The sequence below is a fragment of the Prunus mume genome, linkage group LG7 (assembly GCF_029339155.1).
Source record: "Prunus mume cultivar Tortuosa linkage group LG7, ASM2933915v1, whole genome shotgun sequence".
In the NCBI taxonomy this organism is placed as follows: domain Eukaryota; kingdom Viridiplantae; phylum Streptophyta; class Magnoliopsida; order Rosales; family Rosaceae; genus Prunus; species Prunus mume.
This window is the reverse complement of record NC_142704.1, coordinates 2,207,483-2,223,274: the sequence shown is the minus strand read 5'-3', so window position 1 is coordinate 2,223,274 and position 15,792 is coordinate 2,207,483. Positions and strand designations below refer to the sequence as shown.

General features: G+C 37.2%; 2 protein-coding genes across 4 annotated transcripts; both read left to right on the top strand.

The window, feature by feature from the left end:
- The first annotated feature begins 111 nt into the window (after positions 1–111).
- On the top strand, positions 112–7,091 carry LOC103337549 (beta-adaptin-like protein C). The gene is made up of 15 exons (XM_008240711.2): positions 112–444; positions 1,142–1,339; positions 1,893–2,006; positions 2,176–2,426; positions 2,586–2,721; positions 2,836–3,015; positions 3,146–3,238; positions 3,380–3,591; positions 3,698–3,761; positions 3,910–4,089; positions 4,386–4,478; positions 4,831–5,240; positions 5,467–5,656; positions 5,734–5,937; positions 6,479–7,091. The coding sequence occupies exons 1-15, from the start codon at positions 358–360 to the stop codon at positions 6,776–6,778; spliced, it is 2,712 nt and encodes a 903-aa protein (XP_008238933.2). The 5' UTR covers positions 112–357; the 3' UTR covers positions 6,779–7,091.
- A 2,230-nt stretch (positions 7,092–9,321) lies between these two features.
- Positions 9,322–13,125, top strand: LOC103337547 (serine/arginine-rich splicing factor SR45a-like). 3 transcript variants are annotated; one of them, XM_008240710.3, is made up of 7 exons: positions 9,322–9,543; positions 10,204–10,226; positions 10,336–10,419; positions 10,556–10,664; positions 11,251–11,400; positions 12,144–12,207; positions 12,728–13,125. In XM_008240710.3, exons 2-7 carry the CDS (start codon positions 10,204–10,206, stop codon positions 12,916–12,918), a joined length of 621 nt encoding a protein of 206 aa, XP_008238932.1. In that variant the 5' UTR covers positions 9,322–9,543; the 3' UTR covers positions 12,919–13,125. The 3 variants fall into 3 exon arrangements, with proteins under 3 accessions (XP_008238932.1, XP_088897469.1, XP_008238931.1); XM_089041343.1 differs by having other exon boundaries at positions 9,323–9,543; positions 10,161–10,226; positions 12,722–13,125; XM_008240709.3 differs by having other exon boundaries at positions 9,329–9,543; positions 12,722–13,125.
- The last annotated feature ends 2,667 nt before the right edge of the window (positions 13,126–15,792 follow it).

Sequence of the window (15,792 nt, the reverse complement as noted above, 5' to 3'; positions counted from 1 at the left end):
CACCATTGTCTCTTCTATTTTGTAAAGGGTAGAATTGTTATACTGAGAAAAAGTACTAGAACTTTGTGTGTAATGGTTAAATTGGAGGGTGGATCTAGAAGCCCCAACACACCCCACGCCCCAAGCTGCTTGCTACACAACTAGAGGAGGTGAGCTCGCTAGTCAAAACCAAAAACCGGTCCGGTTCAGTAGCTACTTCTCCCACCGGTTCGGATTTAAGACAGCCATTTCTTCATCGGTTTATTTCTTTTTCTTCATCTTTTTCTGTCATCTGTTTTAGACGAAGCATTTTGGTCTCTCAGGCATTGCGTTGTAGACTGACAGCGAGAGAGAGGAGGAGACGACTCGAGCAAAGAGATGAGCGGGCACGACTCCAAGTACTTCTCCACCACCAAGAAGGGTGAAATCCCTGAGCTCAAGGAAGAGCTCAATTCTCAATACAAGGTTCCTCTCTCTCTCTCTCTCTCTCTCTCTCTATATATATATATATATATACATCTAGCTATACAAATACATATGTGTATACGCATATTGATCTATGATCTAAGGTCAATTAGGTTTTTTACTCTTAGGATTGTTGGGAGCAGATCTGTTAGTTTACGCTTTGAATTGTTGCTTAAATTGCTGTTTGATTTCTTCGAATTCTGTTTAAATGCCGTCGTAGGGTTTCAGAATTGTTTGGATCCAGTGCGAGTTGTTAATGAGCTTTCTGTTCTTTTTGGGGCGGGAGAAACTGATAGAAATGAAAAGAAAATCTGCTATTTTGTTTTTAGATTCTTCTCTTAGATTGAGTAGAATTTAAATGCGGTTTCCTTTTCTTATTTCCTAGTAACAAATCGGAGCATTGTTGATTGCTTACAGGAAAGTGAATTGTAATTTTACATGATCTGTAGACATTTCTAATATCTTTATAGTGTATGAGTATTTCTCCTTCTTGATTTGTCTTCATGACTTTAAACGCTTATTTTTACCATTAAATTATGTTTTTCTTTTCTTCGGGTGCGTGTTAGGGCCGTATTGTTTTCCACCAAAATTTTGACTAGTGCTTGCCTTATTGTTTTCGTTTCAGAATTATCCTTCTTGTGTACTTTTACTTTATCAGAAACTTTGTGATCATAATCTTCTTTTATGTGTTGTATAGGATAAGAGAAAAGATGCTGTTAAGAAGGTGATCGCTGCAATGACTGTTGGGAAGGATGTTTCATCTCTGTTCACAGATGTAGTGAATTGCATGCAAACAGAAAATTTGGAGCTGAAGAAGCTGGTCTATTTATATCTGATAAATTATGCTAAAAGCCAGCCTGACCTAGCAATACTTGCGGTGAATACATTTGTCAAGGTAAACCGTAATGAAACCCCAGTCTATTACAGTTCATCACTACACTTCTTCATGTGAATAGGTCATGTCAATTCAGACATTTTTATTGGTAACTTATATGCTAGTAAATGGGGAACTAAAATAGAGCAAAATGTTGCCATTTGATCATAAGTTAATGGGCGGAGCATATGTGTTAAATGCTGACATTGCATGCTTCAAGAGTGCGTATTTGACAAATCCCATTAGATAGGTTTTGTAAAAAGTGGTTATCATGCTAAAGCAAGTAGAAATGGGATTCTTCATATCATATTTAAATTTCAAGTCAATAACATCATCTCTGTCTTCAATTCTCCCTTTAATCCATTTGTCTGTCTTTAAAATGGACAAAGAGATGTTCCAAGTATGACGTTAAGGACAGCTGAGTTGTTCTGATGGTACCTCCAACAGATTTCACCCTTCTTTTTAACAGATGTGCTTAACATCTTTAGGTTAAAATTATTTTGAAGTAAACATTTATATAATAATGCTTGATTTTGTTTCTGATGAACTTTGTGTTGCATGATCAATTATGCAGGATTCACAAGACCCAAATCCTTTGATTCGTGCTTTAGCTGTCCGGACGATGGGTTGCATTCGTGTCGATAAAATTACAGAATACCTTTGTGATCCCCTTCAGAGGTGTCTCAAGGTTGATTTTTCAAGCTAATACTTTTTTGGGCGTGCTTGGTTGTTGAAACTTAGTGTTAAATGTATTAATAGTTTTCAGCTTGCAGTCTTTACTTCTCAACATTTTGAAAAGTATTTTACTTGGCTTGCATCTTGCTATCTGTTTCTTAGTTTTGTGTACTTTATGACAGGATGATGATCCATATGTTCGCAAGACAGCAGCCATATGTGTTGCCAAACTTTATGACATAAATGCGGAGTTAGTTGAGGATAGGGGTTTCCTGGAATCTCTCAAGGATTTGATATCTGATAATAATCCTATGGTTGTAGCAAATGCTGTGGCTGCTCTGGCTGAAATTCAAGAGAATAGTAATAGACCCATCTTTGAGATCACTAGTCACACTCTATCAAAGCTCCTTACCGCCTTAAATGAATGCACAGAGTATGTGTACTGTCAGTAGTACTTATTCAATTATTTTTATGCATTGAATACATTTACTTCTGACCTACTATTTATCCACTGCAGATTATGTTGTTCTGTTTTATCTTTACTGAGATCCTTTTCAATTGTTTCTCTAACTTGATTATGATACATGTTCAGGTGGGGTCAAGTTTTCATATTGGATGCTCTTTCTAAATACAAGGCAGCAGATGCTCGTGAAGCTGAAAATATAGTAGAGCGAGTTACACCACGACTACAACATGCTAACTGTGCTGTTGTACTTTCAGCTGTTAAGGTGACAATTCCATTTTTTTTAATGTTCTGAATCATTTTGTCCTTGTGCTTTGAATTATCATAATCTTGATTACTTCCATCATTGTTTTGTCTTTCCCTACCTTTTTACTTGCAGATGATCCTCCAACAAATGGAACTTATCACTAGTACTGATGTCGTCAGAAATCTTTGCAAAAAGATGGCTCCTCCACTTGTGACACTACTCTCTGCTGAGCCTGAGATACAATATGTTGCATTGAGAAACATCAACCTTATAGTACAAAGACGGCCTACAATCCTTGCCCATGAAATAAAGGTAAATCAGTATCAGTCTTGACTCTTGCTGCTTGATCCAAAACTGTACACACTCATATATGCACACTAGTAGCTGACTTTTGTTTTTGACTATGCAAGGCAAGCTTACATAGTTCTCAATTCTTTTCTAGGTATTCTTCTGCAAGTACAATGATCCGATTTATGTAAAGATGGAAAAGTTAGAAATCATGATAAAGCTTGCTTCAGACCGAAATATAGACCAGGTATGTAAATCTTTCCAGGAGTTACTATTTCATATTAGACTTGAATGGTTGAAAGATGTCACAATCAAAATCATGCTTACTGGGCTTCAGCTGCCAGTGCCACCATACCGAAAAATCATGCTTTCTCCAACATTTCTGCAGGTTTTGTTGGAGTTCAAAGAGTATGCTACAGAAGTAGATGTGGATTTTGTTCGAAAAGCTGTCCGTGCCATTGGTCGCTGTGCCATCAAATTAGAAAGAGCAGCTGAGCGGTGCATTACTGTTCTACTTGAGCTGATAAAGATCAAAGTAAACTATGTAGTTCAAGAGGCCATTATCGTCATCAAAGATATCTTTAGAAGATATCCGAATACGTAAGTTCTGGGTTTTTAGTGTGATTCTTTCTTTTATAGTTATTATTGTGATAATGAAGGATTCGTCCCCTCTAAACTTTGTCATGGATTTCTATCTTGATTACAGCTATGAATCCATTATTGCAACTCTCTGCGAAAGCCTAGACACTTTAGATGAACCAGAAGCCAAGGTACTTAGGTTTCTCTTCCTGTTAAAAACTAGTGTTACAGCTCAAAATTTCTGGTTTTGCCTTTTGTCCTGCTAAAAAAAAAGGTTTCACTGCCTAAGCCTTCTAATTTTCACTTATTGTGTTTTTTTTTCTCTCTGCCCCTCAAAAGGCATCAATGATCTGGATAATTGGTGAATATGCGGAAAGAATTGATAATGCTGATGAGCTTCTTGAAAGCTTTCTGGAAAGTTTCCCTGAAGAGCCTGCACATGTCCAGTTGCAATTGCTGACTGCAACTGTCAAACTCTTCCTTAAAAAGCCAACTGAAGGGCCACAGCAGATGATACAGGTTTTGCTTTTGTATTATCCATCGAGATTGATCCTCTTTGACTTCTATTATCCTTCATTTTCAGTAAATGACTTATTAAAATGTGTAGTACCATCAAGGAAGCAACTATTTTTTGATTAGATTGTTGCAATAGAATGTAATATCTAAGAGGCAAATGCATTCTCTTTTTACTATGAATTAGAATGCCTAAGGTTTATTCATTATTTATTTTTGAAAGTATTTCCTTGCTTAATTGGACCAAAATTGTTTAGATATGATCTAAGTAAAATTCTTACTTTGTAGACTTATATGTGCAGGTTGTTTTGAATAATGCTACTGTGGAAACAGACAATCCCGATTTACGAGATCGGGCATACATATATTGGCGCCTTTTATCAACTGATCCAGAGGTGGGTTTGGCCATAATAGCTAATATTTGGCCTACTTTTTCTGTCCCTCTGTCTTACTTGAAGTATTTTTTTTCTTTGTCAATCCAATACATACATGGCCTTTTCTTTTTCTTGTACAAGCGCACATTTATATTTCTTTTTTCTTTTGGGAAGGCAAGGTTGGGGATTGGAATCTTCTATTGTGAAGATTGCAACAGATTGCCATTAAAGTGTTGATGCGTATGCAACATATGTATAATTGGCCTGCAGTGAACCTTTAGAAAAACCATAGTTTGACAACTTAGAATGACGTATTATGTTGGGGCTGTACTATTGAGTTGTATGTCTCATGGGCATGCTTCTTATTTCTCAGGCAGCCAAGGATGTTGTGTTGGCTGAGAAGCCAGTGATCAGTGATGATTCAAACCTGCTTGATCCATCTCTTCTTGATGAGCTTCTTGCAAACATTGCCACGTTATCCTCTGTGTATCACAAGCCCCCAGAAGCATTTGTTACCCGTGTGAAGACCACAACCCAAAAAACTGAAGATGAGGACTATGGTAGTGAAACAGGAAATTCTGAATCACCTGCTCATATTGCTGATAGTGCTGCATCCCCACCAACCAGTTCAGGTGCTTCATATGCTGCAGCAAGACAAGCAGCCCCTGCACCAGTTTCGCCTGCACATGCAGCTGCTGCTCCAGTACCAGATTTACTTGGTGATCTGATTGGCCTGGAAAATAGTGCTATCGTCCCTGTGGATCAGCCTGCTTCTCCTGCCGGGTAAGTATAAAGGAGGTTGTATAATGTCTTACTTATGTCATAGATACTTTGTAAAGTGGAATGGAATGGTTGTGGATGATAGTCTCTAAATAAAGTTATATATGAGCTGCTGTTTGAGCGAATGAATTATAGGTTTAAAAAAGAAAGAAAAAGATTTTCATTAGTTTCATTAGGTACAAAGCATACTATCAACAAACCTTACTGGATTTTCTGACCTTGATTGCAGACCTCCATTGCCTGTCGTGCTACCAGCATCAACTGGTCAAGGTTTACAAATCAGTGCTCAGTTGACACGTAGAGAAGGCCAAATATTTTACAGTTTATTGTTTGAGAACAACACACAGAGTCCATTAGATGGGTTCATGATTCAATTCAACAAAAATACATTTGGTCTTGCAGCTGCTGGACCCCTTCAGGTAGATATTACTCATGTGATTTTGAGTGGGATTTCTCACCAAATAAAATGTTAACATAAAACATTACTGTCTAATAGGTTCCACAAGTGCAACCTGGGACATCAGCGGGGACTCTCCTGCCTATGGTTACATTCCAGAATATGTCTCAAGGTCCTCCAAGCTCACTATTGCAGGTGGCTGTGAAAAACAATCAACAACCAGTCTGGTACTTTAACGATAAAATCTCATTGCATGTCTTCTTTACTGAGGATGGGAGAATGGAGCGTGCAAACTTTCTTGAGGTAAAATCATCTTGCACCTTCTGTTTCCTTTCAACTTCAGTGTAAGGCCATTTGCATCTTCAATGCTGGAACTTCACGTCCTACTAAGATATAAAACCCCAAATGAAGCGGATAATCGCTGTTGGTTTTTTGTAACTTCTTGATTATGTAATAAAAATATACCCATTTAAGAATTACCTAGTTTTGTTAATATAGAAGGGAGCTAGGTTGGGAGATGATAGAATACCATCAATGGACATCTAGCATCCCATTAGGAACATTACTAAAGCAATGCTATGAATTTTTATATTACCTTTTAATTAAAAAGCTCAAGAGGATTTGGTGAAATGAAGATGAAGTGGGTTGTTCGTTAAAAGTGGGAATTTTATTAAACAAAGTTCTGGCAGAGAGATTATATAAAGGAGGTTGAAAAAACGGAAAAGTAGAGTGGTCTAGAACTTATTGATACAGAGATTCTGATCATTTGCTGGTACTGTAAATTTATTGTACTAAGAGTCTTGATTGTAGCAAACAAAACCTGATGCTTATATCCCCATTGCAGACATGGAGGTCCCTTCCAGATTCAAATGAGATTACAAGGGACTTCCCTGGAATTGTGGTGAGTAATGTTGAAGCGACTCTGGACCGCCTAGCTGCTTCAAACATGTTCTTCATTGCGAAGCGCAAACATGCCAACCAGGATGTGTTCTATTTCTCTGTAAAAATCCCTCGAGGAATACCATTCTTAATTGAACTGACCACAGTCGTCAATAACCCTGGCGTCAAGATTGCAATCAAGACTCCAAGCCCAGAGACGGCACCTCTTTTCTTTGAAGCCATGGAGACGCTCCTCAAGGATTGATTCTGTTTTATATGTTTATATTTTTTGTATCTCTCTTATTTTTTGTTAGCATTTGTAAACTCAGCGTTGGCTATTGAGTTTTTTGTCATCTTTCTGCCATTCTTTGTACTTTACCTTTCTCATTGCCACTTAGATTGACCTTGAATTGTTCAAACTTGGGGTTTTATATGTTTCAATAGTTTCACAAGTTGTAATCTCGATTGAACTTGGTGTCTAAGGTGTGGGTTCAGTTTGTTGGTCGATACTATTATGCAGAGAAATGTACCAGGATTGTTTAAAGTTCTAGTTAAAACTGTTATATTCTTTTCTTGTACATAGGTTTTTTTTTCCTTTTCAAATGATCTCGCGAACTTGTTATTTTTTAAACAATGCGCCGTACATTTTCCAATTGATTCTGTGGCATTTACTGGTACTGTAAGTTTTCTCTAATTCTTCAACTCACAAGCAATAATGTGTACAGTAGACTCACAACTCAGTGAGGCTGCTACGCTACAATTGGAAAAGCAAAATATTTGCTATTTTCAATTGCGACCAGATGATTGTCTGTAATTAGGAATTTGGTACCTCTTTGATGCTTTCAAACTTCAATCCAACGGCTCTCAGTTAAAGATCCACATGCATATCCCAGAATTGACAGGACCATAGATATGAATTTCCCTCCTTTCCATATTCATGTACCCTCTAAACTTTCACAAGGAAACAACATGGGTTACACTCTTCTTTATCTTTTTACATGTTTATGACTTGGTTTTGGTGGGTTTGATAAAAAGCAGAACATGGGTGTGTTCAGTTTATGGGCCATTCACAAAACTTGTATTCTAAGGTTTGCCTTCATATACATAGGTGGTTTTAACTCTTGAATGACCCTCGGTGAGTTCTAAAGTTATGCAAAATGACAGGGATATTCGCGCACACGGGGCTACTGTCCAGCCGTATCCTCATATGTGTTGTGAACGGACATGCATTAACAGCTGAAAGTTACACTTCAGCCGTAGAGCACTAACAGCTGAAAGTTCCAATAATTTCATTCACGTTGTAAACTTACTTACATTTCCGAGTTTGAAAATCAGTCACATGTAGATGCACTATCCTCGGAGTTATTTATGGGTGTGGAGCCTGGACTTCAAAATTTTCTATATCCTTTGTGACTCTATGATTGTAGTTGCCTTGCCGTGCAATTATTAATGCAAGTGACCTTTCATGGTTACTCTATGCCTTTGTCCCATCAAAATCATAATCTCTCATCTACCAATACCAGAATTCCATTAGTTTTCTGTTCGCTCAAAAGTCATAAATCAAATCAAATGGAACGATTCAGTCATAATGTACCATTTGCAGCGTTGTAAGCTTCTTTGGGAGAAATGATGGGGACCGATGAAACTTGGGTACGAAGTTTCCTTCTTTTAATGAAACTATTTATCTCCCATTTTCTTCCAATCACCATCATATAAACCAATGGAGATCAAACGTCAAAAGTGCATGTTCTGGCTTATTTTTCATTAAAAAAAAATTCCAGTGAGAGCTACACGTAACATGGTTTTGGATTAGGACTTGTGTTGTTTGATCCACCTGTTTTCCATAGCTTCATACACCATTCAGTCAACCTATCATATTTATTACACAGAAAATTATCAACCATATGCTAGAACTTGTGTGTTTATGCCAGAATCAATAGACAATAAGAACGGGATGCGTGGACAAGGCATCGGCAGGGGTAGCCCTTGGTACCTGGCTGCGATAAAGTTAGGCCAATTCGACCTTTGGCCACGTGGAGCACTCACAAAATGTTAACAAATCCCATATCGAAATTTGACACAACATGCACACATCCCAAGACTTATAAAAAGGCACAAGTTCCAAAATGGAGGTAATCAAAACTTACGGCATACTAGCCATGACTCTTCGGTTTATTTACTAAATCCGTTTACTTAAGTATCGAAGAGTCTTCGGTACCACCTGATGTCCTAGGTCTTAAAGCGTGCTCTCATCTTGCATATTAAACGCTCTATCGAGGCTCGAGCATTCCGAAGGCTCAGACATCACTAAGTTGAGCCCAAAAATGTCAAACCATTTTTGCATCAACATTGTGCATTAACATATTTGGATATGTTGGGACTATAGCTACTTTTTAAACGGAAACAAACTACAATTTTGAGACCTCTTTCGATATTGTGGAATGTTGAAAATAAATGTCATTAGGCCAATAGCCTGTTGGTATTATTTACATGTATCTTTGATAAAGAGGTATGTGACAATATTTAAATCCTCTGACACAATTGTGTGAGTACGGCACCATCACTCGTTTAGACTATCTTTCATTTTCGATTAAGTTCAAATATGAAGGGAATTACTTAAAAACCAACTTTCGTCATTCCGCTTGAACTTAAATTTGGGTGATTGGGTTCCCAAAATGACTCGACGAAAAGGATGTTATTCTCTAAATTCGACATTGTAATTTGTAAATGGCCTAATGTGGATTGTAAGAGTAGGGATTGTCCAAATTAAAAATGAAAATTCTAATTCTGAATAAAGCATAAAACTTTTGGTGAAAAAAGAAAAAGGAAAAGAAGGAATCTGAGTCAAGTAGGCGTGGGTGGCCAACTAAATGCTGGAGCTTCTTCTCCCACTTGCACGTGGGAACTGAGAAAGCAAATCAGCGTTCCAAATTGCATTTGTTTTCTTCTCCTTTCGGGTTTGAGACTGTCTTCCTCCCACCGCGTTAGGGCATCTGAGTTGAGTTGACTCAGCGATTCCACCACCCAGAGGTAAAGCTACCTTCAATATTCTCCCTGATTTCAATCTCCTCCCTGAAAATTAACCTAGAGCTTTGAAGGTCTTTGAGGCCTTTTGGGTTTTTATGCCTGTCAATTTTTCAAGAATTTATTGGTATTTGACTGCTTTAATTTGAATGACTTAAATAGATGTCGGCCATGATAGATTATACTGAGTATTTCGAATTATTGTGTTAAATCTAACAAGAAAAGAACAAAGTTTGAAATTTTGATTTGTATAATTTGTTTGGTTCCTGAGAAAATGCAGGATAAGTATATGAGATTTCAAATATTTTCTTTATATGGGTATTTTGGAAACTTAATTCTGCATTCCAATGAGCTCAATTAAACCTATTTGTAGCTGAACTATGTATTTGTTGTGTGTTTATCACCTCCTATAAAGTAAAAATATAATACGTTTGCGCACTTTATCTTTTTATGTTTGTGTGTGTGTATGCATATGTGTACATGCACACATTCAAAATCTGAATATATGGTTTCAGACCCATTTTTGGTTTTATGAATGAATGTTTGCATGTATGAATGTAAATGTACATTGCGGACATCTATATTCACTTTATAGCTGCACTGAAATTTTCATAATATTGAAGGGCATCTAATATCGTATACTTGTTTTTATGTGTGTACCCGTAGATGCCATACCCAAGAGAAAGAAGGTGAGTCTCCATTTTAAGTTATGTTTGCAGTTACAAGTTTGTTCACTTAATAATGAGATGAGTCATATTGGATATAAGTCTCATTCACTTTTGGTGGTTATTGACTTAGGTCTGCTTCACCACACAGCTCCCCTTCACCTGTAAGAGGCCGCCGGTCAAGATCATTGTCGAGGTCTAGGAGAAGTCGCTCTAGGTATTCTGGAAGTCTCAATTTGTAAATTGTTTACAAGGTCACATTTTGGAATATTTGTGGTTTTATTCAAACCGAATTAGTGGGTTCGAGCTTTGTTGAGTTGAGTTTAACATTAAACTGGTTTCTCTTGCTCCAGGAGCCAATCTGTTGATGCATCCAATCCTGGAAACAATTTGTATGTAACAGGCTTATCCACAAGGGTCACCTCCAGTGATCTTGAAAAATTCTTTAACAAAGAAGGGAAGGTACGGGTGATTGCACATTTAGTTTTGGAATTGTATATGGCCCACAAATTACCCTGAGACAACTTAATGTAGATTTAATTTATTGTTCTATGGGGATTTCAAATGACTGCAACTCTTTTACACAAATATCTTTTGAAAGAAAAAGTAAGGAAAGAACCAACTTGAAAATAATTAAAGTTTCAGTTATTTGAGACCATATTTTGAAATCGGTCCTTGTTTTTCAACTAGCTATTGTAATTTATATTTGGAGCTACCTAGAAACAAAAGGAGACTTGTAAGTTTCAAAGAAGGGAGTGACTTAGGAACTTCAACAGCTATCCTTTCCGTGTACTCTTCATTCCTGAGATTCAAGAGAAGCCTTACAAGTGATTCTTGTAAAAACAATAACTGTTCTAGTTTCTAACATAGTGTGTGCCGAGAAATATGCTCTCTTTTCTTTCACTGGAGTTTAAATACTAGGTCAATTAAGGAGAGGTGCTCTGTGTTTATTAAGTCGTGGCTTTACGTCCATCTGGAAAGTAATAGCCTTAGAGTACCTTATTAGAGATCATATTTCAAGAAAATTACATATAAGCTCTGGTTTCAGGTTCTGGAGTGCCATCTGGTTACAGACCCTCGCACCAGAGAATCTCGTGGATTTGGGTTTGTCACAATGGAAACTGTTGAGGATGCAGAACGCTGCGTCAAATATTTGAATCGTTCTGTGCTTGAAGGTCGATTAGTAACTGTGGAAAAGGTATTAGCTTCTGTCAAAGAATCAAGAAAGTTACTGTGCAGTATGCAGCTAAATTATTTGTACTTTTTATTACTATTATTATCTTATGAAGATTTGCTTTCTTCAGAAATGTTGCCTGATAAGTTTTGGCAGCAGGTCTGGTCACTGTAGCTTCATCGAATTCACAATCTAAGCTCTAAACAGTTGAAACTATCCATTCACGACATGAGTTCTGCGTCGACATTCAAAACTCATCAATTCAAATTCAACTATTTTGCCGAGGGTTGAACCCCCTTTATTCCTCTTTCTTCATTGGCAACAGCGTCTGCCATGGTTGTTTAACCTTAATATTTAAGATACCCTAGAGACATGGTAAATTCTTCTTGTTGCATTTTCTTTTTGGGCTTATCCTACTTAATCAATCCAAGATATATATTTATCTTATTTGTTAAAATAAACGTTGGAAGTTGGACAGAAAATCTCCTTGCGGCCGGTAGATTAGCATGGCATGCCGTTTACTTGTTGTACAGTTAGGAGGGTTACTTTAAGAATATGAGAATAGTTGCACCGTTCTGGACCTTCCAGTTGTGTGGATTATAGTCATCCGCATGGAAGGCAGTTTCCAGTTATCTTCAAGTAATGTGTAGTTCCAAGCAGCAGCTTATTGAAGGCACTGTTTACTGCTTTGAGTAAATTGTTGACTTGTTTATCCACCTCTTATTTATCTGCTGTGATGTTATCTTGCATTTTGTGTATGTATGCAGGCAAAAAGGAAGCGAGGGAGGACACCAACTCCAGGAAGGTATCAAGGTTTAAGAGATAAAAGAGGTACAGACAATATTTAAGTATTTTTATTTTTCTAGCTATTGTATTTTGTCACTGACCTTGGGTCATCGTTTCCTAAAGTTGGGCCACATCTGCACCCATGTTATTTCCAGATGATGACACGGGTTGGACACCAAATTCTCATTTAGAACTTTTGTCACTCTTATGCTTGTATGTAACTTTGGCCACACTGTCACACGAGGTTTAGTGTGTTAACTATAGGTCTGAGCAATGTGCACTTGGGTTGTATTTTTGGATGTAGAGCCTAGTAGCTAGAAATCTGTGGTCTCCTTCCTGTTCAGCCACCCTTTTGATTTGTTCATTGAAAGATGAGTTTTAAAAAAGATCACCTTAGAAATCTATGATGTTCATTCTTCTCATCCTGTCCTTGTTATCACAAGTCTATGATGCCTCTTTCCCTTTGAGATGGGAAGAAGCTGCATTCAGACACAGCATTCACTTACTTTACCATAAATATATGCACTATTCATATCTCATATAAACCATGGTTAAAAAGATGCAGGACGTGATCATGATCGTGATCGTAGACGATCTCGTAGCTATTCACCGCGTCGGTTGCCAGACAGAGATCCTTATTCCAGGGACCGTCGAGGAAGATCACGCTCTCCATACAGTAGGAGGGTGGATGAACATTCAGACTCGTACAGGAGGCGCAGGGAACGATCCTTGTCGGGGGGCAGAAACCCTAGATAGAGCAAATTCATCCAAATGTGCTTCTGCTCTTCCCTGCATTAAATTGTTTAATGTCTGTTATTTGGGATTTTAAGATCTTAGTACAATTTGCCCTTTTATTTTACCCATCGTTACCTGTAATGTTGTTGTACTCATGTTGTATGTTAACAATTTGCTTCAAACAGACACCTGACTAGTTCACTATTGTTATGGCAGCTTTCACATAAAGATCTTGTATGCCATATTTGCTGTTTGTTCTTGCAAGTTTATGATGTGGTGTTGCCATAAAAATGTTGTTTGTAGATTTCACCTCATCAACGATCTAGGTTCTGCAGACTCGAGCAGGACCACTTGATTACTACGCAAGTTTGAATATGTAATTTTGATTTACAGCTTAACAGAACATATTAGGCATGTAGGGTAAGTATGATTCTTGCTCTATTCTAGTAGGTTTAGCGCCAGGCAAGATGTGATGAATACGAGTACGTTTGAGATTTCTTTTATAGAAAACACTTAGGTCTGGGTTTTGTTTTCCTCATCGTGGGAAAGTTTGGGAAAATAAGATAATATTAAATGCACATTTTTAATGAACATTTTAACCCACCCCATTAATAGAATTAAAATATAGCATTAAATCATTCTTTTTTTATTTGATTCCATATGGATATAATTGAAAAATTAAACAAACTTTATTTTACATTCTTGGTTATTTTTTCCAAAATTACCAAACATGGAAAATGAATTTTCAATTTCCCATCTATTGAAAAGGACATGGAAAATTATTTTCCATCAAAATCTTTTCATGAACCAACAAGGCCTTGCGCTAAGCATTTTTGTTAGAAGTGATTTTATTATACGAACAGTTTAATATCTTTAGTAAGTTCCACAAGCATTTTTAGGTTAATCTGCTAATCGTTATCAAGAGTATTTTTGGTTGAACACATCCGAAGTCCTGTGCTCGAGACATCATCCCCAATATCGTTTGAATAAAACCACCAAGACATGATAAAAGCAAGGTCTTGAAGGAAAAAGCGAGGGAAGACTGGAGAGAAAACTAGAAAGAAAAAAAAAGAGGAAGAAAAGGGTACACGTACGAAATATTAAAAAAAAAGAGGGAAGATAGATTGAGTAGCCTAGGAGAGGAGAGAGAAAAAGTGCATGTGGGGGGAAGAGAGAAGAGGGCCCCACGCTTTGAATTCCCAAAAATCTGAAAGCGGGATTGTGAGGAAGGAAGGAGACTTTGAGAGTGAGGTAAGTGCGCGCCAGCTGCATTGCTGCATTGCTGCTGCTGCAAAGCAAAGGGCGGACTTCAAATCAAATTTCAAATTTACGCAATTTTCTCTTCTCTTTCTTTTTCCGTTTATTTTCTTTTTTCTTTTTTCTTTTTTATTTATTACATTACATGAAATGGTACTGGTGGTAAATAGTACAGTTTTTCACACTGTTCTCTGAATTGTACACTTGCTAGGATAAGATCCCACAGCTGTGTTTCTGACACGTGTACGTCATTTTCTCTCTCGAGTGAACGGTCACTTCCGCTTCCGCTTCGGCTTCGGCTTCGGCTAATATGGCTTGGCCTTCTCCTATTCCCAATCTTGAAGTGGACCCGAAGTAAACTTTTTTGAAAAGACCGAATTGCCCCAAATAATTCCAACGAAACCATAGCTGAGCTGAGGAATGTGGGGAGAGTGAATATCGACCGTTCGAATTCTGGTTGTCGGACAAATGGCGAACAGGTTGTATTGTTCACATGCATTTACGAAGTTGTTGCCTTTTGACGGCTCAATTAGCAAAACCAAATTTTTTTCTTCATATGCGGGTCTAATTGTACATTGTGTAATGTAGGGGATAAATATTTGCCAAATTATATGCTCAAAATTCATATGTCTTAGATCGAACCTTAACAATTGTACAATATTCTGAACCCAAAAACAAAAAACTTGTCATTTGTGATGTTTGCATTGCACGCATTTAAAATACACTTTAAGATTTTATATTGAACGAAGAAGTGAGTTTTGAAAGTTTATGTTATAAATTTTAATTTATAAAAAAATTTAAAATCGCAACTACTAATGTGAATAGCTTAGGGTTTGTAATACGAAATTTAGGACTTGAGAATTATGTTTCTGTATTTTGAGAATTTTCAAATACAATCTTGTTGAAAAACAATTACTTCTTAAAACAATCTACTGAATTTGTTTCATTGAATCTATCAAACCTTTTACTTAAAAGAAAAAAAATTGTATATGCGTTGAGAACCAAATACGAGGAACATTTGATTTTGATTTATACCTGGTTGGAATTGATTATGAGTTCAAGTTATTACCTTTCTACAGGCATGTGCCTATCGGCAAAATCGAAAACCAGCTGTTTTTGACCATTTTTTCGGGGTGGTAAACTACGTTGACCCAAAAGTCAACGACGGTCCAGTTTTTATTATCAAGTCCAAGGGTCTCGGACACGACAGCAGTATCAAATTTCCCTAAATCGCTGGTTACCGACCGAATCGATATATATATTATTTATTAATTATTATTTAAATTACATGTGTCAATATTTGATTGGTTATAATAGAGAGTTCTATAAGAGTATAATAGAACCGGCTACACAGAATCATCCGAACTCTCTTTTTCGCCAAACCCTTCAATCTCTCTCTCATTTTCAGCTCATTTTCGCCAAACCCTTCGAACAATCTCTTTTTCGGTCGTTCTCTTCTCTCCTCTGTTCCGATCCGGCGACATCTTCGCCTCTGTGTTGACGATGTCTTCGCCTCCTCTTGTTCTCGTCTCTCCTCTCCTCCAATCCGATATCTGGTAAGAATTGGATTGCCTCTCTGTCTCTCTCTCTTTCTCTCTCTCTCTTTCTCTCTCTATCTCTTTTTCTCTTCTCTTTCTC